Source organism: Crocuta crocuta, unplaced genomic scaffold, assembly GCF_008692635.1.
Source record: "Crocuta crocuta isolate KB4526 unplaced genomic scaffold, BGI_CrCroc_1.0 scaffold344, whole genome shotgun sequence".
Taxonomy (NCBI): Eukaryota; Metazoa; Chordata; class Mammalia; order Carnivora; family Hyaenidae; genus Crocuta; species Crocuta crocuta.
Genome location: NW_027533081.1, coordinates 2,219,535 through 2,245,101, shown reverse-complemented (window position 1 = coordinate 2,245,101; position 25,567 = coordinate 2,219,535). Strand labels below are relative to the sequence as shown.

The 25,567-nt window shown below is 52.6% G+C and overlaps 2 protein-coding genes across 10 annotated transcripts in view; both read right to left on the bottom strand.

The window, feature by feature from the left end:
• The window catches only part of DGCR8 (DGCR8 microprocessor complex subunit), a 39,101-nt gene extending 32,558 nt beyond the window's left edge, over positions 1 to 6,543 (bottom strand). Inside the window, exons 1-4 of one of the 2 annotated variants that reach the window (XM_077745851.1) lie at positions 6,525 to 6,542; positions 1,910 to 2,138; positions 1,138 to 1,811; positions 501 to 660 (exon numbers count right to left, since the gene is read on the bottom strand). In XM_077745851.1, the coding sequence (XP_077601977.1) occupies positions 501 to 660; positions 1,138 to 1,800 (823 nt within the window). In that variant the 5' untranslated portion in view covers positions 1,801 to 1,811; positions 1,910 to 2,138; positions 6,525 to 6,542. Of the gene's footprint in view, positions 1 to 500; positions 661 to 1,137; positions 2,139 to 6,524 lie in introns of both variants that reach the window. The other variant, XM_077745850.1, reaches the window with a different exon arrangement.
• A 4,866-nt stretch (positions 6,544 to 11,409) lies between these two features.
• The window catches only part of TANGO2 (transport and golgi organization 2 homolog), a 36,518-nt gene continuing 22,360 nt past the window's right edge, over positions 11,410 to 25,567 (bottom strand). For 7 of the 8 annotated variants that reach the window (XM_077745825.1, XM_077745826.1, XM_077745828.1 and 4 more), the window contains 7 exons: positions 22,888 to 23,007; positions 22,219 to 22,333; positions 18,661 to 18,731; positions 17,189 to 17,305; positions 15,556 to 15,709; positions 13,984 to 14,088; positions 11,410 to 12,448 (listed from right to left, as the gene is read on the bottom strand). In XM_077745825.1, coding sequence (XP_077601951.1) covers positions 12,328 to 12,448; positions 13,984 to 14,088; positions 15,556 to 15,709; positions 17,189 to 17,305; positions 18,661 to 18,731; positions 22,219 to 22,333; positions 22,888 to 23,007 — 803 coding nt within the window. In that variant the 3' untranslated portion in view covers positions 11,410 to 12,327. The remainder of the gene's footprint in view (positions 12,449 to 13,983; positions 14,089 to 15,555; positions 15,710 to 17,188; positions 17,306 to 18,660; positions 18,732 to 22,218; positions 22,334 to 22,887; positions 23,008 to 25,567) is intronic. The other variant, XM_077745830.1, reaches the window with a different exon arrangement.

The following is a 25,567-nucleotide window of genomic DNA, read 5'->3' as shown; positions in this document are numbered from 1 at the left end:
ACTGACTTCTCTTAGACCTGTACCACACTGGCAAAGCAGCAACACGGGCATGACTCTGGGTGCCTTCCAACTCCCCCCACCGCCCCCAAAACCAAGTGCAGCTTTGGAATACCTCTGTCTCTACTGAATCCAGAACCCAGACTGCGACCACCACCTGCCATGGTGCTATACCTTCCTCTGGCCTCAGCCTCCACACCCCTCTAGTTGCCCATCTTGTCATCTCCCAGCATACAACATTCCCTCCTCCTTACCCCATCAGAAGTGCCCTCCCCGTTCCTCTCCACAACACCAGCTGCTCTGTGGTGTGTATCCACAGCAGTCACCTCAACCTGGGTCGTCACACATCTGTGACATCCTTGTGTCTTGTCTGCTTCCCCTTCATCAGATGTGACGGTCCTCCTTCAAACATGTGCCCACTGCTCAGACCACCACCTGACACCCGAGGGCTCTCAAACCTGCACTTCTGCCGTCCCACAAACACACTACTTTGGCTGACTTACTTTTTAGCACGGTTTTAATCTTGGTCATCATTGGCTGCACACTCGTCTCTCCATCAGACGGATGGTCACTGTCTCCTCCGTATTTCTCTTCCATTCGCCTCTTTTTGGGAGCACAAAGGCCCTCTTCCAGCAGAGCATCAACATCGTTGTCAAAATCATCCTGCAAAACATGCTGTTCAGACACCATGGCCCCCGGAGCCCGCGTTCCTGTACCGTAGGCAAATTTAACAGCATTAGTGAGAACAGACACAGAAATGAGGCACTCTCAAGTGGGGCCTAGATATGCCTTTATGTAGTGTGATCATCTGAAAAACAAACAGAATAAAACTGACAACTGCAACCAACAACATGCTTGACGCTTGGTATAGGTGCACACCCCACCAAGAAGTGCTTCTCAGCAGCACCTTCCAATTCAGACTGCATAAAGAGTACAAGGTCGACTGCTCAGCCAAACCTTTCTTTGGAAAACTTAAAAACCTGGGCTTCTTACAGCTTTTTCTTTTCCACATTAACGTCATTCCACCTCAGGTGGGTTTTTTTTTCCTCTGTAACATCAGCTTTCAAAAGATGCTGTGGTTCCCAACACCTCTCTTTGGGTTTTGCTAAGAGTGCTCCAAAGGAGGGGTCGCCGACATACCTCATAGGAGAAGTTCAAGGCCTCTTCATCCACTCTGTCTCTCTGCACGATTGCTTTAGCCGTGAACCCGCCTGCTCCTTCTTCATCTAGCTCCAAATTGTCAGTAAAATCTTCTAACTCATCGAGCACTGCGTACTCCACTCTCTTTTCCTGATCCAGCTCATTCTCCTCATCCTTCTTATCAGCACTCTCACCCCCTATGCCTACCCCGTTCCCAACACTCCCGCCAAAGGGACAAGCATGCACGTCTCCACTGACAGGGCTAAGGGCCAGACCGCACTCTGCGCGAGCGTCGCGCTCCACTCCTGTGTACAGCACCTTCCTGTCCTTACTCCTGCAGCTCTCGGTAAAGCTCACGCTAATCTTTACATCCTTAAGCAACTTAAGGTCAGGGGAGAACTTCCGGACCGCAGGTGCGTGCCGGGCGGTGCGCGGGCTGTGGCCACTACAGTTCGGGTCTATGAGGAGGCGGGCCTTAGAGAAGGATCCTTTGGAGAGAAGAGAAGCTCCGTAGAAGTTGAGCGGGTCCTCAGCAGGGGATTCGGCCTGTCCATCACCACCAGAGCCAACGTCCATTACCTCTGCATCACTGGACGTTTGCAGGGGAGGTGGTGGAGACTGTTCACGGGGCAGCGCTTGGAGGGGGCAAGCTCGGTTCTCCATCACTGCTTCTCCTGCGGGCTCACGCGGGAGAGGAGAGGGACTCTCATATGTCTCCATAGTAAAAGTGGTTAAGACTAATTTAAAAGACCAGAGTTTTAAAAAACCTTACATAAATCTATACAGCTAACATGCACAAGTCCGTTGAGACCCGGGTGCCGTCCTGCCCGCGCTGCACACGCTGGCGGCTTAGTCAAGCTGGCCACATTGCTCTTTTCATTAATGTAGACAGCTTTTAGAACCACTGCCTCAATTATTGGAAATCACAATGCACTCAGCTTAAATGACTGACGACTAAGCGAGTCTGTCTTCATGCCAAAGTGGCACCTTTCTTCTTCCACCTGCAAAGAGATTTAAAAACATCGTCACAAAATGACAGAAATCTCCTGCTTCCCTGGTACTGAGAGTCAAGTGCTATTAACAGTGTAGTAAAGAACTTAAAATACTACTGCCTTAGAGAATCTTCTAGGCTTCAAAACAAACTAGCTCCATGTTTTCCCTTCAAAACCTGAATTACAATTTAACTCCAAAATTAAATATATTAATTATCCACTGTAATTCCTACTTCAGAAGCACAAAAACAGTATTACCTTACCACTCAAAAAAAGATTTTAAAAAACTAGGCTAAGCCTCACCGCAGCATTCCCCTAACTCAGTTTATTAGGTAAGCAAGCTCGCGGTGCAAGGCTGCCCTTTCCAGAACACATATAAGGTGTGTGGCCTCCCTCTGGCCATCAGAGTGACATGGATCCACTCACCTGCTAGGGCTGGGTCAGTCAGAGGGCGAGTGCGAGACCCTCAGCTCAACTCTGCGGCACTAGGGCCTCAGAAATACGGCCAGGCGCTCTGCTACCCAGGGACCCCAGGGCTCTCCTGGGCCCACAAGGTGGCACGTGGACTGGGACAGTGATGCAGCGTGCTGAGGTCGCCAGAGGTGGCGTGGTTCTGTTCCCGGTAGAGGAGGGGGTGGTGGCTGTGGGGAAGGGAACCTGGCCAGGGTCGGTCAGGGGAGCCTCAGGAGACAGCTGGAGCCAAGGCACAGGAAGTCCTGGGTGCCATCTGGAGCCTGGCTCCATCCTGGGGGCAATAAGGAGCCACCAAGGGTCAAGTGATTCGCATACCACAACTCAGTCCCTATTTGAAAATGGGGACTGACAGCTATGCCAGGCCCAGTGCCTATGCCCAAGGCATAGAGGGCAGTCCTCCAAACCAGAGGACAGAAGTGTGAAAGAGACTCTGCTGACAGGGCTGGAGCCCTCAAGAACAGTGAAGACACAGAACTGACCACACTGCTGACCGGGCAGAGGTGGAGAGCAGAGACAAGAGGGAACTGAAGGTGAATGAGGCTTCTCCCCTGGAGGTGCCCATGTGTTCCAGTATTCGGGCAGAAGCCTGCAGAGGAGAATGGATGGAGCCTCCAGGCAGACCTGTCCAACAGGTGCTGAGGCCACAGCCCTAGAGCTGTGACTGGCCCAGAAACAGAAGTCCAGAACACATCAGCGAGCTGGTAGTCGCCAAAATCGCAGGAGAGAGGCTGCCCAGAGAAGCAACACAGACCAAGAAGAAGGTTGAGGATGCCTCTCTGGGAAGCTTCCCTTCAGAAAGGACAACAAAAGGGATGACATGAAAAGGCAGGTCAGTGGGACAATCCAAAAACCCAGAGGTCCACGGGAGGGCCAGGCATCAAAGCAGAAGCACGTGCAGACGCAAATGTGTACGCACACACTCCCACACCATGCTGACACACACACGCATGAACATGCCATGCACATGGGTGCAGATATGCACATGCATGCCCATGCCCACCCAGGGCAGCTTGACTGACTGCACAGATAGAACAGAAGACTGCAGACATCACACACTTAAGAACTTTACAGTGAAGGAGTAGAGCATGGTGGTTGTACTTTCAAGGAGACGCAACGTAAAAACCAGAGATTTGTTTAGATTTAATTAATTCATTCAATCAATATTCTCTGGCCATCTACTCTAAGGGGTGTACTATCACGAACAAGAAACAAGGTCCCTACCACCTAGATGCAGTTGGAAGGGCTGTGACCACTAAGCTTTCATTCTGTTTCCCAGATTCTAAGATGTCCTTACATTTCTGAATTCAATGGGAATTTAACACAATACTTCCCCCCAAAGGTGTATCTGTCAAAGGTGCTAAAGATCAAGGGAACACAGCATGCAGATAACAAGGCTCAGAACTGCGGTAAACACTAAGGTGGCTGCAACCGAACCGGCACGAGCAGCACCAAGTGGAATAAGGCCAGTCTCCCGGCAACCAACAAAGATCATTTCAGAGAAGGACAGACAGGTCAGCATGTTCAGTACTACAGAACACAGATAAAGACCAAGACCAAACCCCTCAGCCTCTGGTAGGTCTGCAGAGAATTTAACTAAAACCAATCCGTGATTCTGGGGGCTGAAAATGGTGGGGGGACGGGAGGTTGAAAACAACGGGTGGTACGGGTGATACAGGATGAGGACACCTGCCACCATGTTAAAAGGCCAAGCAGCTGCCAGGATCAAAGCACAAAGCAAAGATGATAATGACAATAATGCAGGGAACCCTGGAAGAGGTACAGAGGGTAGGGACAGAGAGCTGTAGAGAAAAGAGACTATTCTTTTCCCCCTGGGAGATCAGGAAAGCCTGCCCAGCCCCAGGGGGGAAGCAGCTCAAGGTTCAGAGCTCACAGTGGGGCAGTCCTGGGCAAGCTCCTTACTTTCCCCCTGTAAGCTTGTTCTACTCACTCAACAAGTGTTTGCTGAATGCTTTCCATATGGCACATGTACCATTCTAGACGCTTAAGGACACAAAACAGACAAAATCTCTGCCCCACAGAGCTCACGTTTTAGCAGGAGAGATGGACAAACAACTAAGAAAAGGTGAGAAGTATTCAAGAGAAAACAAAGCAAGGAGTTGGGGGAGGGGAAGCAGCTTCAGAAAGGGCAAACAGTGAAGGCTACACGGCCAGATTCTCTTCTGCCAGGCTGCAGAAGAGAGTGAGCTAGGCCGGTGGAAGGAGGGAACATTCCAGGTAACAGAGAAGAACAAAGGCCCTGGAGCAGAAGTGTAGTGCGGTAGGTAAAAGCAGTGTGCTGAGGAGGAGTGAGAAAAGAACTGCTGCCCTTATCTTGAGAGATGGGCCACTGGACAGGAGGGGCCAAGCAGTGAGGTCACATGACCCAAGGACAGCAGTGGCAGTCGACCCTCAGCCAGGCCCTGTTCTAAGAGTGGTAGGCATTCTCACAAAGCACTGAGAGAGGTTAAAGACAGAAAGCTTAAGCAACTTGCTCAAGGTCACACAGCTAGAAAGCAATGAAGCTGCTTTACCACCCAGGCTAGCTGGCTCCCCACCTCACCTCCTTGTTTTTACACTATCTTAGGGTTTAAAACTACCATTCTGTGTCCAGAAAAACTACCATGGGTGAGAAAAGAGCAAGGGTGAGAGCAAAGAGAAGAATTAAGAGGCTCACCAGGCAGTTCAGAGTAGCATGATAAGCTGGAGGCGGTAAGAAATGGTCCTGAGTGTTGTACGGATGCCTAAGAGAGGAATCCAGGTGACTCTAAACTCAAGAACAGAGCTGTCGTGCGTTGAGAAGGTGATGACAGCATAAGAAATGTTGTGGGGGGTGGGTGAAGATCAGTGTTTGATTTTGGACATGGCTACTTGACATCAAAGTAACACATGGAGATGTGAAAGAGGCAGCCACTCAGAAGGGAGGCCTGGACTGGAGAAGGCAATGGGAGATGTCAAGGAGCGGTCATTAAAGCCAGGAACCTGGATGAGACCACCAGAGGGGGAAGGGCAGCTACTATGCAAGACTAAGAGGAGGCAAAGATTCAGGCTTCCCACCCCCAAGGTCACGGCCAGGTTATAAAACCACCCCCAGGAAGTGCCCTACAGAGTGCCTGGCCGTAAAAGGGCTCAAAGAGTAACTCCCGCCGTCGGCCTCACTATTGCTTCAGCTGACTGAACACATGGACGCAAACCTTGCTTGCCAAGTGGGCTGTGAGCCATCAGAAGACTGGCAGCAGGTGCCCCTGGATCCCTGGTACATGGGGTAAAACCAACAGGCTTGGACAGCACCCTTCACTGAAGTCCACTTGCTGGGTTGGCATCGTGGCAGCAGCTGCGATGTCCAATGCTGGGGCTGCTGCCTTTCGGTCAAGCCTCTCACACTGCAGCCTCCCGCCCAACCCAGCAGCAGTATGACCTCATCCATTCCTTTTGTCATCCTCCAACAGACCTCACATCCTGTACTCACAGGCGCACCGCTGACTGGCCATTCACTCTTTGGTGAGTGACAGCCTGCGGCAGGGTTTGGGCCAGTCTGCTGGAAGCCCCGTGACTGGGAGTCCAGTCTGCGGCCAGGAAACAGAGGGTCTCCACCTGGTGGTTGGCCTCACACAGTCACCAGCCCTAGCCTGGACTGCCGTGCATCAGGTAACAAGGAACATGCAAGCATGCAGAACAGCAAACCAAATTCCTACCATGAGCAACCCAAGTCCATCGAATGATACTTGACAGGTATCACTATCAACAGGTTGCCCCGTTCCGTTTATTTTTACCACGACCATTGTTAACAACAAAACCACAATCCGCTTATCTACGTGACACTCAATCCATGAGCATTTGGAGAAAAAGACTTGGGCGACTTCTCAGATTTCCCAAACTATTATCCCGGCAGGGTCCTGGGCGAACATTTACTCGTGTTCATACCTTTCCCGCCTGAAAGCGACGCTACAGCTTCGGGCCCACAGGGCAAGGGGCCTCTTTACACTTGGGCTGTTTACCCGGGCGGGAGAGCGACCGGCGTCTGCGCCACCTGGGCCTGNGGGCTCGCCGCGCGGAGGGCGGCGGCCGCGAGGAGCGCCGGGAACGGAGAGCGCAGAGGATGCCGGGAACAGGCGAGCGCGGGAAGCGCAGGGAATGCCGGGGAAAGGGGAGCGCAGAGGATGGCGGGAACGGGATAGCGCGGGAAGCGCTGGGAGCAGAGGGCGCTCGTACGACACCGTACGTGGGCCGGCGTTATTCGTCTCCAAATAAAAGCATTAAACATAATTATTAGGGAAAAAAAGACATGCTAAACTGTCCGGCATTTCCTCACTTGCTATAGTACCGTTTCAGAAACTTAAGAAAAGGGCGGGTATGAGTAAAATGAAGAGGCAGCTCTTCCTTGGACCAAAATTGCAGTGAATAAATAGAAAGAGAACATCTCCCTTTTGTCAGCCTGAACAAACCTGCTGCAGACAAAAGTCATGGATGCTAAAAATAGCAGGCAAAATTATGAGAATTGGCACGGACTTTTTTGTTGTTTTAGGGAGCGGCAAAGTTTCTCCCCAAGACACTAATGCAAAGGTAAAATAGTAACTGCAGTGGAGAAAAATCGGAGACACCACCTAACCAACTGAAAGAGATCACCAGCAAATGTATACATATCCAAACTTACAAAATTTACACTTTAAAGATGTACTCGTTGTACCTCGTAAGGGCGCCTGAGTGGCTCAGTCCGTTAAGTCCGACTTAATTCAGCTCAGGACTTCAGCTCAGGTCATGATCTCATTCATCATTCGTGGTTTCAAGCCCGAGTTTCGGCTCTCTGCTGATAGCTCAGAGCCTGGAGCCTGCCTCAGATTCTGCGCCTCCCTCTCTCTCTGCCCCTCTCCCACTTACATTCTTTCTCTCTCTCTCTCAAAAATAAATAAAACATTTTAAAAATGTACCTCCTATTGTATACTTAAAAAAAAAAACAATAAAAATAAAGAGAAAAATCAACACCAGCAAAGGGACATAGATTGTGGGCCTCCTGAAGACATGCATGACTTGTGGGTATGTTTACCCCAAAGACAAAANAAGAAAAAAAAAAAAAAAAAAAAAAAAAAAAAATGGCAGGTGCTTTTCACATGTCAAGATCATTCAAGTCAAAGATACACTGAGGAGCTGTCTTCAGTTACAGGAGACACACAAAGTGTGATGTGGGATCATGATCTTGTATTGAAACCTGACTTAGGAAAGGATATAAGTGGGACAACCAGTAAAATTCAAATAAGATCTTGGGGCACATGAGTGGCTCAGTCTGTTGAGCATTCGACTCTCGATTTCAGCTCAGGTCATGACCCCAAGGTGGATCCTGCTTAAGGGTGGAGCCTGCTTAAGATTCTTCTCTCCCTCTGCCCCTCACTCCTGACCTTTCTCTAAAATTAAAAACAAAAAAATTCAAAGTCTGTAAGTCAGCTGGTGGTATTGTATCAATGCTAATTTCCTGGTCGTAATCATTTTACTAGAGCTAGTGGTAGGGTGTTAATAGTTGGGGAACTGGGGTGAAGGACACTGGAATATTTTGTTCTATTTTTTCAAGTTTTTAGTTAAGTTGAAATCATTTCAAAATGAAAATATTTTAAAAGGTAGGGAAAGGGGCACCTGGCTGGCTCAGTGAGAAGAGCATGAGACCCTTGATCTCAGGGTTGTGAGTTCAAACTCCATGTCTGGTGTAGAAATTACCAAAAAATAAAGTTGAAAAACAAAACAAAAAGGTGGTGTAAGAGTGTATTGCAGGTGAGGAAGCTAGAAGCCTACCTAGGCCCATCTTTCCCTTCCTACCCCCTTTCCAGGTACTTCACAATAAAAATGTGACCAAGCCCCATGAGGCTCTGGCTCCTGGGCTTGGTCAAGGGAGGCCAGCCTCCCTGTGGTTGAGCAAGCTGCTGGCATTGGCCCATTGGTCAGAGCTCAGAACCATTTACATGCCACCATCCAGCCTTAGCAACCTCTCTACACTTTGTCATTTGCTTGGTGAGTTGCCTCAGCCTTGAGACCTCAGACACAGTACAGCCGGCTTCCCACAGTTCCCATTAGACTCCATCATCAGATGGACGCCTACAAGAGCTCTAAACCAAGCTGCGGGAGGAAACTTTTCCCTCAGGGCTCCTGTTTCCACCTGAGCCCAGCTCATCCATGAGCCAGGTATGGGCTAAAGGGCCTGGATGATGCTATCTGCTGGCAGATGAGACCAAAAGACCAGGTGGGGGGAGGAGGGGTTGTTGGGGAGGAGGAGGGTGGTGGGAGGGTGTCTCTGCAGGTAGAAGGCCAAGAGCTCAGGCCTGCTAAGACAAGCCCCAAGGCCAAGCTGCATTCCTGGGCTGGTCTTGTTTACTCACAGATTTGACTTCCATATTGGTCAGCTCAGCACCTCCAGACTCCATGCCAACACACCTCAACTGGCTATTCAGAGCCAGAGAGCAGAAGCGGCTCATCTGGGAAGGGGCGTCTGAAGAGGTAGTGAATTCCTCATCCATCTGGGATAAGAGGACCCATGCTGAGGACTCAGGGATCTGACACATCTGGTAATGAGCAGAGAGGACTAGCTAAGCTATGCCAAGGTCAGGTCCAGGCTTTCCATGTGGCATATCAAAAGAACTTCCAAAGGGACAGTTTCCTAGGGTCCCTTCTAACTGTACAACAGTCTCACCTCAAGGCCTAAATGAATGGGGGCTCAGGAAGTGCCAGCACTGCTATCCTTAGCTCAAATGTCTACCTGGCCTGAGCATGAGGATACAGTGACAAGCAAGGGAGGAAAGGCCTTGCCTTCCTGAAGCTCTTATTCTGACGGGGAGGCACACAAGAAACAATCTAGCAAAATGCACAGCATGTTACAGTGCTAACCGCTCTAGAAAAGAGAGCAGGGGCCTTGCAGGGACCAAGGCAAGGCTGACTGCAACTTTAGATGGGATGCCTCCCGGAGACTTTACCAAAGAGTTGCAGGATGTGAGGGAGAGTGTGGTTCAGATATATGGGGAGAAGAGTTCTTCAACCAGCAGGGACAGCAAGTGCAAAGGCCCTGGGGCAGGAGCTGTGCAGAAAGCATGGCCAAGAGTAGGGACAGGGGCAAGGGCTAGATAAGTGAGGTGATGGGGGGCGGTGGTTCAGGGCAAGAGATGAGACCAATGTTGGAGGGCCATGGGCCAAGGGAAGACACCCCAAGATGCACCTTGTCCTCATCCTGCTCCTTCCTAGCCTCGTGACTCTGCCACCCTACCTGCCTGGGGACTGACATACTATTACGGTATCTCCCCAAGTTTCAGTTTCCTCATCTGTAGAGCGAAGGTCACAATTTTATTAGTTTGCTAGAGTGCCATAACAAAGTACCAAAAATGTGGTTTAAACCACAATTTATTGTCTCACAGTTCTGGAGGCAAGAAGTCTGAGATCAAGGCGTCAGCAGGGCCAAGCTCCCTTGGAAGGCATCCGGGAAGGATCTGTTCCAGGTCTCTCTCAGCTTCTGGTAGTTTCTTAGCATGTTGCAGCAGAGCTCCAGTCGTTATAGGAAGTTCTGCCTGCATGGATCTCTGTCCCTGTGTCCAAATTTTCCCTTTTTTATACAGACATCAGTCATAATGGATTAGGGCCCACCCTAATGACTTCATTCTATCTTGATTACTTCTGTAAAGACCCTAATAAGGTCACATTCTGAGGCACAGGCACTAGGACGCCAACAGACCTTTCAGGGGGCACACAACTCAACCCTTAACGGTAGAACTACATCTTGAACTGCTCAGGCCCTTGGGGAGCCCAGGGCAGGCCGAGGGCAGGAGAATCCCATGCAGGCTCTGTCCCTGGGTAGAGGCAAACAACTAGGAAAGCTCTTCAGATGGCTTGGCACCAGCCCAGTGGTGCCCCATGAGGGCAGACATGCTGGGCCAGGGTGGGTGCTGGTATGGAGTACCTATCCATGATGTGGCATGGCCCACTGAGGCAGATGAAGGGCCCCGGCCGTGCCCAGGCTGGGAGCCTGGCTCAGTATGGCTTGGCCAGCAAGCATGGAACTTGGGGCCAGTTTGCCCCTGGGCCTGCAGGCATGGGCTGTGGTGCTGCTGGGGGCCCCGTTCAAACCTGACCATGCTCAGGCACTTTTCCTCTGAGTTCAAAGTGAGCGCCAAGAAGGGCATTGGGCCCCTGAGGGGTGCTTGAGGTGAGAAGAGGGAAGGGTTGAGGAGGCCAGTAGGGCCTAGTGCAGGTCCACACCATCCCCTGAGCTCTCACTGGCTCTGAGAAGGCCAAGTTGGGGGTCAGCTGCAAAGGCAACGGAAGCCTGGATCTCAGCACTGGATACATGTGGGACTACTTGATGCTCAGCCAGGGCTAGGGACGAGAATTCTCAAGTGCTTGCTCAAAACCAGGGTCCTGAGGTTAAGACAGATTCCACTTGTCCTCTTGCCCTGAAACCTACTCCCTCCTACCATCCCCTGGCCTCCACAGTCTACCCCAAGTGCAGGCTTGATCATACTACATTCTCAGGAGGTCCCTCTTCACCCAGATAAGTCCCTGGTTCCTCAGCCCAGCTCAGGACGTCCTGTATCTGGCACCTACAGTGTCCCATGCACACAGGCTCTCTCGAACCCCAGCCTCTGCCCAAGGACAGATGGATGGACAGGCCAACAGACCCTCGGGTTTCCATCATGGTGTTCAGGAACCCATGAGCAAAAGAAGAAAGTGGAAAGAGGCTCCTGAGGAAAGTATATTGACAAGTTCCCGCAGGCCAGAAAAACCACCCCACTGACCCCCTGCACAGCTGTCCCCCATCACACAAGGACCTGGAATGCACGGATTCACCACACCTCACAGTTTTATTATCAAGGTCTCACGTTCAAGGACAGATTCCTATGACGTCTGACTCCCCAAGGAGAAGGGAAATAGCAAGGGTTGGCTGTGTCCCATTGCTGAGATGGGCCTGCTCAGGACCCATGACCCCCAATGGGCAGGCAAGTAGGTGCCTGAGAGCCTGGCAAGGTGCCCCAGCAGACACAGGACCCCTGGTGCATGCAGTACTGGCCCCCTCCCCCACAGGACCACCGCATGCACACAGGAGATCCCCCAGGACACAACGGACAACCAACCAGGCTGTGTTTCTGTTATGAAAGCGGTTTTTCTGGAGTTGTTCTCATTTCTCATTCCACATGGGGCCTCTTCTCTCTAAGAACAAGTCTGGTTGTCCAGAAGCGGACTACGCCCAGGAGAGAAGGAGCCGCTCTTAAACAACAGTCTTCTCCTGTTGTTTTGGTCAAAGCAAAGGCCCCCTCGCCAGAAGTACAGTACATGTGGATGTGACAGGCACACCTCTGCCTGTCTGGCACGCACGTGTGTGTATGCCTGGAGTGTGTGTGTACCTCTCTGTTGCTCATATGTGTGTATGCATGTGTATGTGTGCCCATGCACCTACAGGTATGCACAGAAGCGTGTGCCTTGAGTGTGTGCCTCTGTGCTTGGGCAAGGAGTAGGCCCAGGTGCCTTCCCACATGCATAGCACACCTGGGCCCATGGGACTCTGTCACTCCCGTTGGCATGACAGTGGACACTGAGCTGGACGTGAGGACACAGACAGGTCACACAAACACCAGAGGGCCCTGGTCCTTGGGAATGCTGGCCAAGTCACAGGCGGTACATGTGGCTGTGGAAGGTTCCTATCCATACTAGCCCTCAAGGCAGGGCCTTCCTGGAGCCCAGTGGCCACGGCCAGGGGGAAGGGTTAGCTCTGCAGCTTGAACTCGTGGGTGCTGGTCTCCCAGCAGGAGGGGTCCTTGTCCAGCATGCTACGCTCTGTGAAGGTCACGTGCCCGTCCGCGTCCACGAGGATGACCGTGTTGGTTCTGAAAGAGAGCAAGGGGCCCATGTTCAGCCCTCTGCCCTCAGCCTCCTGCCTGCCTGTCAGAGCCCCAAATGAGGCCTCTGTCACCGGGAACTCTCTCCTGTCCCCCTTCCCCAAGTGCTCAGTGCACCTTTTCTCCTCCTGCCAGCCCTCCCCAAGGCCATCCCTCACTTAGTCAGCACCCGTCTCCCTCTGACAGAGGGCAGGCACCGGGTCCCTGAGCAGTCCCAGCACAGGCTGACACCCAGGTTGGGCACACACATGCTGAAGACTGGTCCAGTTGCAGCCGGACCCAGCAGCCACACATCCAGCCAGGGAGCAGACCTGGCACTCTGCCTCACGCACATGAGTACACGTGAGGAGGAAAATAAGGAAATAAGTCTATGACAGAGGACAAGCTTGAAAAAATTGATGCCCCGCCACTTGCCAAGGGAAAAGCCTGCCAAATGGAAAGGCCACCATTCAGGCCTATAACCCTTGGGCGCTGAAGCATCAGTGCTGGGCACTGACACCACCCTGACCCTGCCTACCATCCGATACCCCAGCTAGAGGGCTTGAAGCTATCATTTCCTGGAGGATGCAAGACCCAGGCCAACCCGAACCCAAACACCAAGCATCCACACAACATCACCATGCACTCAGGGTACATGTGACATCACCCTGACATCACTCAGTACTTGCCACCACCCAAGCACCCTGTCCCTGAGTCCTTGAGGCTGTGGGTCCCGAAGAGCTTGGCCTATCCATCATGGTCACAGCAAGCTTCCAGCCTGGAGGAAGGCTGGTACCCATGGGGCCTGGTGTAAACTGAGTCCAGGCAGATGTGGTTGTGCACAGGCTATGGTTGGCCTACAGGTCAGGTGGGCCAGGTGTGCAACAGCGCTCCTGGAGCATCCTGGCCGGACCAGACGCCCATCCTCTTCTGTACTTCCCCAGCACCTCCAAGTATAGCATGTGGGCTACCCTGGACAGAACCACATGGGTGGGCTGGGACTCCCAGACACACACAGAGCCAATCTTCCTCTGCCCAGGAGAAAGAGAAACGGGGAAGGAACTTGCTGGCACAGGAGATATTCATGCCAACAGCTCTTCCCTCCCATGAATTCTCTCCTTGCAGCTGAGCCCAGTAGTTGCCCTTCCCTTGCGTGATGTCCCCAGGCTAAGATCATCTATTCCCTGCCCTGGTCATACAGGGAATGTGACAGGCCCAAGAACATAGGGCAAGTGAAGGTTGGTGCCGGGGTGGGACCTCTGGGTCCACAGGGATTTGCCAACCTAACAGTGCCCGTAGCCAGCCCAGCTCCCCCATGGCCATGTAGGGAGCAGGGAACAGTCCAGGAACCATTCCTACAGACCCATGGGAGCCAGCAGGCATTTCACGCTAACATTAACTGTGGTGTCTGCTGGCCCCACAACCCCCCACGCTGAAATAGCACCTGCTTTTAGACAGGGCAGAGGCTCTGGGATCCACAGAGTTCAGGAAAGGCCAGGTTCCTCATGGGACAGGACTGAACGCATCCCAGCAGCCCCACGTACCTGGTGCCATAGCCTGGGCAGCGCACACACACAGCTGCGTACTTGCTCAGAAAGGGCTGCACGTACTCCCTGCCCTGGTCCTCAATAGCTGGGTCTGGCAGCTGCCTGGAAGGACAGAGGAGGGGTCACCACTCCCCCCTCCCCCCCCCAACCACCCACAGCCCTGCCTGCTGTCCTCAAAGCCTGCAGTACCTAAGGAGCCTACCAGCTTCACCAGGTGATTAGGGAATCCACAAAGGCTATTCTGTGCACTTTCCTGCTGAAGGCCTCAAATCCCGGTCCAGTCTTTTTAGGACTCCATCACTGGAGCTCGGGCTGCCAGATAGTGATTCAGCCCCCCTGCCAGGGCCACCAGGAGCCTTCCCCGGGACTCAGGGACATGAGCACCTGTGAGCTGAGCACTGGGAAAGGCTCTGAGGGATCCACAAATGCCAGGGGTCCATCTAGTCAGAGCTGTGCAGGGCCGCCCACAGGAAGGACAGAAGTCATCTCCCAGAGCAAACTCACCTTCCTGTCTTGGTGAGGTTTGAGGGGCTGGGGTACTAGGGGCGGAGGCCTGGCTGAGGGGGTCACTAGCTGCACACACTCCCTGCCTACTCCAAGAGGTACCCCATGGGCATCCCTCCACATGACAGGAGCCCACTCAAACCCTGTGGATTACCAGCCACTGAAGCTGGTGCTGGGACCACAGCTGTCAATCATAACAGCCAGGACCCCATTTCAGGCCAGAGGGGATGGCAGATAGTGACCGAGGGCCACGCGGACTTAGAGCTAAGCACAGGATGCTGGGCCAGCCCAAGTAGGGCTACCCTGAGGGGCGGCTGTGCGGAGGCAGAAGGACCCCTGGTTCATGGTTCAGAGAAGAGAAGGAGAGTAAGCGAGTAGGGCCAGGAGGATCCCAGGAGAGAAGAGTGGGAGGCAGCCATGGAGGCTCCTCTGAGGGGCTGCTGGGGCATCTGGGCAGGATAGTGGCCTGGCCTGAGTACGGGCCACTTCACTGTATGGGAGGAAGGTAGCCTGGCCAGCACCTCTGACCCCTAGCTGGGAAGGCCAAGACATGCCAAGAGGTGGTAACCCTGGGGCAGGTGCCCTGTGCAGAGGCCACTGAGGTGCTTTAAGGAAGTCAGATCAGGGGCAACTTTCCCCCAGGCAATTCCTGGGACAGGCATGTCTGTACCACAGCACTGGTAGGACAGCATATTGGAAGGACAGTTAACCTCTTGACATACTCCTAGGCTGTCTGCTTGTTTCTGTGGTTTGAGAAGCACTGGGAGCTTTCTAGAATCTTCCCGTAGCTGTGTGCGGACACGGGGAATCTCCAGCTACTCTCTGTCCCATACAGGCCCGCATCAAGTCTGTGAGAGCACTGAACTTCCGAGGCACTGGCCCAAGAGGGGAGCAGGTAGGAGAGGAGCAAAGAACAGCGTGTCCATGCAGGCTCCCCCAGACTGAAGAACCAGTCCAAATCCCTTCCACCAGCCTCCCAGGGCAGGAGAGACTACCCCTCTCTCTGTCCAGGGCTAGGGCAGGAGAGCGATGCTCTGATTGTCCCAGCAAGACCCGCCCACTCACGCCTCGTCATTGTTAAGCACGTGCAGGAGCTGGTCAATGAGGGCATCCTTGGGGAGCTCCTGGCTCCGCTCCACAGCCTCCAGGAAGAGCTGCTTTCCAAAGCACAGCTTCCTCCACGGTGTCTCCAGCAGTGCATTGCTTAGTCCATAGGTCCCTGCAGGGAGGGGGACAGTCCAGCCAGTGCAGAGGCCCCACTGTCTGAATTCAGGGTAAACCCCCACCCACCCAGCCCTGGGCAAGGGGCCAGGAGTATGGTCCGAGGGTACTAAGGCCAGGCCACCCCACACTCCAGCACCTTCTCTATGCACATTTCTGACCCATCTGTGTGGTGAAGGGTAGAGAACTCAACACAGCAAGGCGCTCACAAGAGACCTTGAGCCACAGGTACCAAGCGGCCTTGGTGGGCAGAATAATAGGGAATAGAGAACCTGAATTCCAACTGGGCAAAGGCAAGGGGATACTCAAGAAGGAACCACCTCCCCACCTCACTGCCACCTCTAAGCTAGGAAAAAGCTGCAAGGTATGGATCCACCTGAGAAGGTCAAGGGTGGGAGAATCAACAACTTGAGGCCAACGGGGTACTTGCTGGGTATGTCAGCAGTTAGGGAGCCTGCCAACAACACAAGAGCTCTCACTCAGTGGGAGTGGGCAGGGCCTACCTCTACTCTATACTGGCCAGGACCCTGAATGGGGAGCCATAGAGTCTCAGCACAACTTTTTCGGAACTAGTTCTCAGTGGGTTAAAAGAATGTGACGGGAAAGAAAAGGGTTTCTCATATCAAAAAAAAAAAAACAAAAAAAGGATAGACACAGCCTTGAGGTAGTCAGGCCCCTGGAGCCACAGGCAGCAGCGGCAAGTGAACTTGGAGTCATGCACCCCGAAGATGCACTGAGGACAGGGAGCTACAAGCATTCAGGTAAGGATCTCGACTGAGTCTGAGGTGATCACAGCCACTGCCAAGGAAGACAGCCCTGCTCTGCTGGGCCACCAGGCTGTGTTATCATGGTGCTTTATCCATCAAGAGCAACAAGTTTTTTAAAAATGCAAAAAAAAAAATAAAAATAAAAATAAAAAAATAAAAAAAAGAACTCAATAATAAAAATACAAAGAACCCAATTTAAAAAAGTGGGCAAAGGATCTGAATAGACACGTCTTCAAAGACAGATAAATGACTTATAAGTACATCGAAAGATGCTCAGTATCACTTGCCATCAGAGAAAACACAAATCAAAACCACCGTAAGATGCTTCATACCTACTAGGGTGACTGTAATCAAAAAGATAGACAGGGACACCTGGGTGGCTCAGTCAGCTGAGCATCTAACTTCAGCTCAGGTAGTGATCGCACAGTTCATGAGTTCAAGCCCTGCATCAGGCTCTCTACTGTCAGTGTGGAGCCTGCTTCAGATCCTCTGTCTCCTTTCCCCTCTCCTCCTCCTCCACTTGTGCTCTGTCTCTATCTCAAAAACAAACATTAAAAAAAAAACTTATTAAAAAAAAAAAGACAATAATAACTGTTGGGGAGGATGTGGAAAAATTGGAAGCTCACATGCTGCTGGTGAGAACATAAATGGTACAGTTGCTTTGGAAAATAGTTTGACAGTTCCCCAAAGAGGTTACACAGGGACCTTACCACCCAGCAGTTCCATTCCTGGGTATAAAAACAAGAAAGACGAAAACACGGGTCCCCACAAAAACTTGTAACAAGTGTTCACGGCAGCATCCACAACGGCCAAAAGGTGAAAACAACCTGAATGTCCAATCAGATGAATGGAGAAACAACATGTAGAATATCTGGGCAACAGAATTATTATTCAGCGTAAAAAGGAACGAAACCGTAATTCATGCTACAACATGGACGGACATGGAAAACGTGATGCTAAGAAAGAAGCCAGTCACAAAAGGCAACATATTGTATGGCTGCATTTTTACGAAATATCCAGAACAGGCAAACTACAGAGACAGAAAGTACATTAGTGGGGGGTGCCTGGGTGGCTCAGTCGGTTAAACGTCCGACTTCAGCCCAGGTTATGATCTCACAGTCTGTGAGTTTGAGCCCCATATGGGGCTCTGTGCCGACAGTGTGGAGCCTACTTGGGATTCTCCCTCTCTCTTTTTTTCTCCCCTCCCCCTTTCTTTCTCTCAGAATATAAACCTAAAAAAAAACCAGAGGGGTCCCTGGGTTGCTCAGTTGGTTGAGCGTCCAACTTCAGCTCAGGTCATGATCTCACAATTCATGAGTTCGAGCCCTGCGTCAGGCTCTGTGCTGATGGCTCAGAGTCCAGAGCCTGTTTCAGATAGTGTCTCCCTCTCTCTGTCCCTCCCCAACTTGTGTACATTCTCTCTCTCTCTCTCAAAAATAAATAAAACATTAAAAAAAGTAAATAAAGTAGATTAGTGGTTTCCTAGGGTTGAGGGGTGGGAAGAGTGGGAGATAAATGCTAATGGGGATGGGGGTTTCCTTTGGGTTGATGATAATGTGACAGAATTCAATAGCAGTGCTAGTGGCACACCTCTGCGAATAGACACAAATCTACTGAATGGTACAGTTTAAATGAGTACATTGTATGATATGTGAATTATATCTCCACAAAGCTGCTATTTGAAAAAAGTGACACAGATCAGGCAGGGTCAAGCTCAGGTAAACAACATGATGTATTTGAAATGATCTCCCTCCCTCCCTCTGTCCCTTCCTTCCTTTCTTTAGCAGAAAACAAGCATCTCTGGTCACAGGATCTCAAGTACTGAGAACTGAGGGAGGGCATCACAGGGGTGCTTTCCAGATGCTTCCACAAAGGCCTCTGGGCCAATGCATAGAATTAGGGGTAAGAGGGGTCTATGTCCTTTTTTGCCTCTTAGTTTTAGATTCTCTCTGGCAGTCAAGGGCTTAGTGCTAGGGAAGTTGGCTTATGCTGTGGGCAGGTGGCCTTGGCTGTAGGCAGCCTGACAAGTATAGGCCATGGGCCACTCTGGGGACACAAGGTGCCCAAACAGCAAAAGAGCATAGTCCCAGGAGAGAAATGTGACAGGGACCCAGGCTCTGAAAAGTACACAGGTGTCCCTATAGGAGCAGCCCCTACTTTGTCACCACCCACCAGAGCTTACCTGGTGTCAGGACGACAGGCTCAGGCTCCCCCCGGTTTCCGTAGTAGCAAACGACATCTCCCTTCTCTGTGCTGTAGACAGGAGGAGAGAGAGGGTCAGAAAGGAGCCATGGGGGGCTTCTGATCTCTTACTCCCTGGCAATCCCCACAGCCCCATCCCCCAGCACAGGGACAATGGCTCACTGTAGCCAGGGCAGGAGCTAGTCAGGGCCCCAGCCTCGCAGGCAGGCTCTCTGAGTCCCCTGGCTTCTGACTCCCAACTCGTGGCCGAGACCACTGGCTTGGGAGCAGCCTGGGAGGGGCAGCATCTAAAGACCCTCTTGCCTCACTGAATGCTCCCGCAGCATGGGTACCTGCAGGCTCGTGTGTTGATAACTGCACTGTACCCATAAACACCGGTCCCCACCCACACAGCTCATCTCCGGGCACCTTCAGACAGAGTGGGATGCCCCAGGGGTGACAGAGGCTTCAGATCAAAGCACCAAAGATCACATTTGCCTACTTTCATGCGCTGCATGTGCATTTAAAAATAGTTCAAAATGCTCAGAGCTGAAAATGTTCCATTCCTAAATACTACAGTAAATCTTCCTGCTCAGACTTAAAATTGCCTTTTCTGCAAACTGGAGAAGGACTCTTCCTGGGCTGTGAGCTGCCCTCCCTGAGGTGTGGAGAACACCACACATGGGACCTGAATCGCAAAGACAGGGCCAGGTAGGGCTGCCGGTGGGGGGGCGAGGGGGGGTCCCCTTGGCCATGCCCACTCTGGCGCCACATGGCTTCACATTCTGCTCATCTTCTTTCTCCCCATAGCCACTGGCTCCTTTCATAAGATATCTGGCTAATGACTTCAGAAATGTTTGTAGGCAGAAAGCTAGAAAGCATGAAGACCCATGGATTGGACACCAACTCTCCCCATGCCCAGTTAGGGACCAGCCTAATAATGATGGGATTCTTTTCACCTCCCAGCACCTACCACCAGGGCTGCTTGCTGACCACTGACTCCCTCTGCCCTCTGCCTCTGCCCTGCACACCTGGACCTTGGGAATAACCCACTGGGTTCCCCAGGCTGCCACCTGTCCTTGAGGGCTGTGTCTAGGGAGAAATGGTCCAACTCTATGGCCCCAGGAGCCAGGAGAGCTGCTGAGGCATTGATGTGCCCAAGTCCTACCTACAGGAGTCACCTGCACACACATGCATCCACTCAGAGCACTGGGCCCTCATTACCCAGCCACTTGACATGGCTGCTGAACACCAAGTCCTGCTGGGCTACTGGTCTCCCAGACAGGGTCAGATGTACACAGAACGACAGACACGCAAAGTGGTCCCTGTACAGGGGGAGCTTGGAGGGCAGGGGAACAAGTGCCTGTGCCAGCACCCGCCTCCTCCCATGGACACTTCAGCCTCCATATCAACATGTCTATCCACGCAGCAGGCTGAGCACACCACATGCAGCGGACAATCAAGGCACAGCGGGCCTAGGGCTCCTTGTAGAAGGAAGCAGGCTCAGGATGGGTGTCTGGTCATGGGCACACCCTGGAGCACTGAGCACCTATCCGGATGGAAGCTGATGACCTCCACTGACCTCTGGGACATTGTCAGTGGGGGTACACAAGGGGAGGGCAGCAGGGAGGGAGAATGGGACAGATGGATGCCCACTTCACTGAAGGGCAAAATACACAAAACCCCTGCAGTTCCTGGGCCACATCTCTAAAGTGCAAGTCCCCTGGAAGGAAGCACAGGACACTGTACCTATCCTGTCGGGCTGTTCCCACGAATGCCTGAATCCACCAGCAGCTCTGTGAGGCCTGCTCGGAGAAATGCACATGGGCCTTGGGGCATGGGAGGTGGGAACACCCAGCCAGGGCCCCTCCACATTGGCCACTCTTTGTGGCTGTGGTATTACCACTCCCCCACCTGACGTGATTTGCCTTATGCACCAAGACTGTCAATAGTGTGTACCCTTCTGTCTGCACAGCTGTCTGCTCACTTGTAGGCAGGGTCAGGCAGGAGACTGGCACCCAGCATGCAGCCCCAGCCATCCCCCTGCTTCTGCCCACCACCATCTGACCAACAGCCCTGGGCACAGGCTCTGGGATGCCCCCTGCCCAGAGACAGGGTCCCACATGATTCCTGCTAACCTGCACCAAACACCAATTACTTCATGGCAAAGCTCAGTGTCCACGGTGGGCAGTGGACCACAGGCAGTGCCCCCTTCTTAACTGGCACGCAGCAAATGCTGCTGAGCAATAGGCTCTGGGCTAGAGGCAGCCCTGTGGAGGACCACAGCAGTGCAGCTGGTGCCTGAGCTACTGCGGGGCTGTGGCCAGGGTCCAGGCATGGGAGTCACAGAGATAAACACTCTCTGCGAAGCCAGGCCGCAGCCCGCTGGCAGCCAGCCGGCATTTCCGGCAGAAATGCAGATGCTACCAGCTGGTGTCCAATGGCACCACGGCTGTGCATGCAGCGCTCCTTCCTAACCTGGTGGCCACCTGATGGGATGTGACTACTGTCTCCAGAGGCACCTGGACCCCAGCCAGGGGCCCAGAGCAGCACCACAAGACCCCGGCCCTACCTCACACCAGCAGGGGTCTTAGCCGTGTCAGCTGCCTGTTGGAGCTCGGCTGCATCAGGTGGACACGGGGCAGTAGCTGTGAGGACGTGCCAAGTGGTGCACGTGAAGGGCTCAGCACGGCCCCCCACACGGCTATGCAGATAACTGCTGGCTGCCGCGCCTCTGTGTGCCTCACGTGGGTTTGGCCACACCTCGAAAGCCACTTCCCCACATGGCCAGGCCCTTGGCTGGGTTTCTGACTCTCAGCCGGTACAGGCATCCCTGAGGTTCCAGGCCCCATGCTTCCTGAGGACCCTTCCACCTGCTTCTGCTCCTTGTCTACCTGCCCGACTCCCGGTAGGGGAAGACTTCCCCCAAACGCCCGTGCAGCAGAACCTCTGTGGCCTCTGGTGACAAAGCTCGTGGGTACCGGGGACAGCTTTGTCCCCCCTTGACAACTCTAGACAAGCCCACCGAGCACCTCGCAGAACCTGAAATGAGCCATGCTGCAGGCTCAGACACACCTCCCTGGAGAAGCCGCCACAAGGCCCTAGCACTCAGCAGTACCCAACCACCCCTCCAAGTGCCGGGCTGCTCCATACCCATCAGCGGGGCTTGGACCTTCCTTCTCCAGCCTGGGGCACCTCTGCCACCAGAAAGCAGGGCAGTGAGGTGCGGCTCCAGAACAGGGGACTCCTTTGCCACAGACGCAGGGAGACCTCTGGGGCAAGGGGTGCCCCTCGTGCCTGGAGATGCCCACTGTGGTTATGCTACAGCCAGTGGCCCTCACGCTGCCACAGGAAGCCCCCGGCTCTGTTCGTTGAGTCCCCATGACAGTCGGTTGGCTCTCGGGACGCTCACCATGCCCAACAGGAGCAATGTCCCTGGGGAGGCCACCACAGTACCCCAAGCTCAGTGGCAGGGTGGGAACCCCACTTCCTGTCAAGCCCATGACCCAGCTCTATGGCAGCGCTCAGTGGCCTGTCATTCCCCTCCCGGTTGACCCACCTCAGGTCAGCTGCTATGAGGTTAAAGCCGTTGTACAGGTGGCCCTCTGCAGAGACCTTCTTCAAGTAGGACAAGCTGTCCATGTCTGTAGTCAGAAAGTGGGTCACAAGTTCACCTGTGGGTGGGGGACAGACACATGTGGCTAAGGCAGCAGGGCTGAGTCCCTCTTCCTGGGGAGACTGAGATGGGGCTGGTACAGGCTAAACACCACCATGCCAGCCATACCCCATTGACCTAGCAGCTAAGGAGGTCTGCATCAAGAACTCTGTTTTTGTTGAGTTTTAATTTTTTTTTCTTCCATTATACCCCCTTAATGGAAGTACAGCATGAGGGAAAAAAGCTTCAGTGGGGACAATGTGTGTCCATGGAGCTATCTTCCAACAGGGTGCTGCTCTGCAAACATTTGACAGGTAGGAGGCAATGACAACAGTCAGAAGTGACGCTTTGGTTGGAGCACAAATGTGGAGGGTGTTCCCTGAGAGGGGCAAGCCCTGTCTGTGCAGGTGGGTGCTGCGTGGGCCAGGCAGCGGGTGGTTCCCACAGGGATGTCAGCCAGTGGGCCTCGGAGCCAGAAACACCCCCCTTCCCCTTCATCCACCCCGTGTCTGCAGGTGCCCAAGAAAAGCCCACCCCCTCGCCCTGCCCGCTCCACCACTGCCCCCATGGTACCTCGGCCCCGGGCATCCCGGTCCTGCCGTGGTTGCAGGTAGTTGGTGAGCGCGGCCAGCTTCCCCCGTGTACTAATGCCCAGCCACGTGCCTCCTTCCTTGCCTTCCTCCATGTCAAGCCCTGTGACAGATGATAGTGTCACCACCAGTAGCACCTACCTTGGCCCTGTCCCTATGTCCTAGGGAGACACGTGCTCAGTCCGGCAGTCCTGGCTAGGGACAGGGGCTTGAACTCCTCATTGCAAGACAGTCCCAAAGCCCACAGGGCACATGAGAGACCCTGCCCCACCCCTGGGATGACACCTATGCCCATGGGAGTCCCTGGAGGCTTGCGGTAAAACCTCACACATGCAGAATGCATGCTGATGCCTGGATCAGCATTGGGCTGGGAGCATGGTGCCAGCTCTGTCCTAGCAATCCCACGTCCTGGATCAGGTGCAGGGCTACTGGCTGTCCTCTCCCAGTAGGACACACAGGCCCTCAGGGTGGGTACTTCACTAGGAGCCCGGGGCATATCCAGGCCCACCTGTGTGCTTCATCCCTACCCCACAGGCCCAGGCCACCGTTAGTACGCCAAGGGGCCTCACCACACAGTCAGCGAGGCCCTTAAAGCCACAGGAAAGCATCTTCCTAGACCAGAGGGTCATTTTAGTTGAAGATTGGGGTAAAAGCAATGGTGTCATTAAAACATTTTTACAAGAATCATAAGTTATAACAACAAAAGAAATAAGAAATATAAAGATCAGAAAGGAAGATATAAAACTGTCTGTTTACAGACAACAGGGTAACATATGAAGAAAATCCAGAAGGAATCTACCCCCTGCTCCCCACCAAAAAGAAAAAAAAAATATGTCTTGGGGGTGCCTGGCTGGCTCAGTTGGAAAAGCATGTGACTCTTGATCTCAGGGTCCTGAGTTCAAGCTCCATGTTGGGTGTGGAGATTACTAAAAAATAATAATAATAAATTAGTTTTTAAAAAATCTATTAGAACCGGTAAGTAAATAGTAGCAAGAACCAGGAAATGAAATTTTAATTTTACCATTTATAATAGTAAACCAAACCAAACCAAACAAAAAGTAGGAAAACATTTAAAGAAAAATGTGTAACACGTAAAGACTAAAAACCACAGAGCAGAGCTGAGAGAAGACAACCAGTTCTAATTAAAAGAGAGAAGCACGTCCTGTTCCTCAGCCAAAGACTCAATATTGTTAAGACGACAGTTGTCTCCAAATGACTAAAAGAGTCAACATAACCGAAGTTCAAATTCCAGCAAGCTTTCTACTTTATAGAAATTAATACACTTACTCTAAAATTTATACGCACACATGAAGGAGTCAGGATGGCCAAAGAAGTTCTGAAATAGAACAAAGCTGGAGGAATTAACCCTGCCTGATGTCAGAACTTGCTTAAAAAGCTGCAGGAATCGAGACAGTGTGGCGTTGGCATCAAGACAGAGGAACAGATCAATGGGACATAAGAGAGTCCAGAATATACCCACGTATGTTCAACTGATTTTCAACCAAGTTGCCCTAAGAATGCAACAGGCAAAAGAATATCTATTCAATAAAGAAGACTAGAAGAACTGGGGAGATGTAGGGGGAGATATGAATCTCAAACTCTACCTCACACCATGTACCAAAATATAAGATAGGGGTATCTGGGGGGTCAGTCGGTTAAGCGTCTGAATCTTATTTTTTTTTTTTTAATATTTTTTTAAATATTTTTATTTATTTCTAGGAGAGAGAGAGAGAGAGACAGCGTGAGCAGGGGAGGGTCAGAGAGAGAGGGAGATACAGACTCTGAAACAGGCTCCAGGCTCCGAGCTGGCAGTCAGCACAGAGCCCGACGCAGGGCTCGAACCCACGAACGCGAGATCATGACCTAAGCGAAAGTCGGACGCTTAACCGACTAAGCCACCCAGGCGCCCCATTAAGCGTCTGAATCTTGATTTCGGCTCAGGTCATGATCTCAGGGTAGTGAGACAGAGCCCCATGTTGGGCTCCATGTTGAGCCTGGAGCCTGCCTGGGATTTTCTTTCTCCCTTTCTCTCTGCCCCTCTCATACTCATGTGCACATGCTCTTTCTCTCTCTCTCAAAATAAATAAATAAACATTTGAAAAGAAGTGCCATCAGGGCCTCGCCCCCCGGCCCCACCACTATAGCCTCCCAATCATGCCCTACAACAGCGATATGCATAGTCTGCCTCATCCGCATGACCCCCTCCCATTCCATCCCAGCCCAGGAATGGCCAGCATGGTACTGGCCAGGACTGAAGGCTCCCCTCAGAACCTCCTCACATAGCCTCTCAGGCCCGCCCCTCGCCCTCTGGGAGAGCCGTGGCTGGTCCAGCTGAGGAACCCCCACACAAGCCACCCGCCTCACGAAGATTACTGTCCTGCGGTGCCTAGAGCTTACAGAGCAGGGGTCTCCTTGCCAGCCCCACCCCACACCTCTGTTCACACATCTCCTGTGCACCTTCTGATGAGGCTAAGACACAGCCCAGAGCCCCAGCCTCTTCTTCTTGTACTCAGCTGAGTGGGGCCTCCTTCACAGGCTCACAACAGCTTTCCCTTCCATCTGCCAGACTGCCTGTCCACAGCGCTGCCCTGTCTTAGTCTCTGCACTCCTGTCTTCCTCCCACGTGGCACCAGGACGATCCAGCCTGGGCAGCGTTTTCCTCC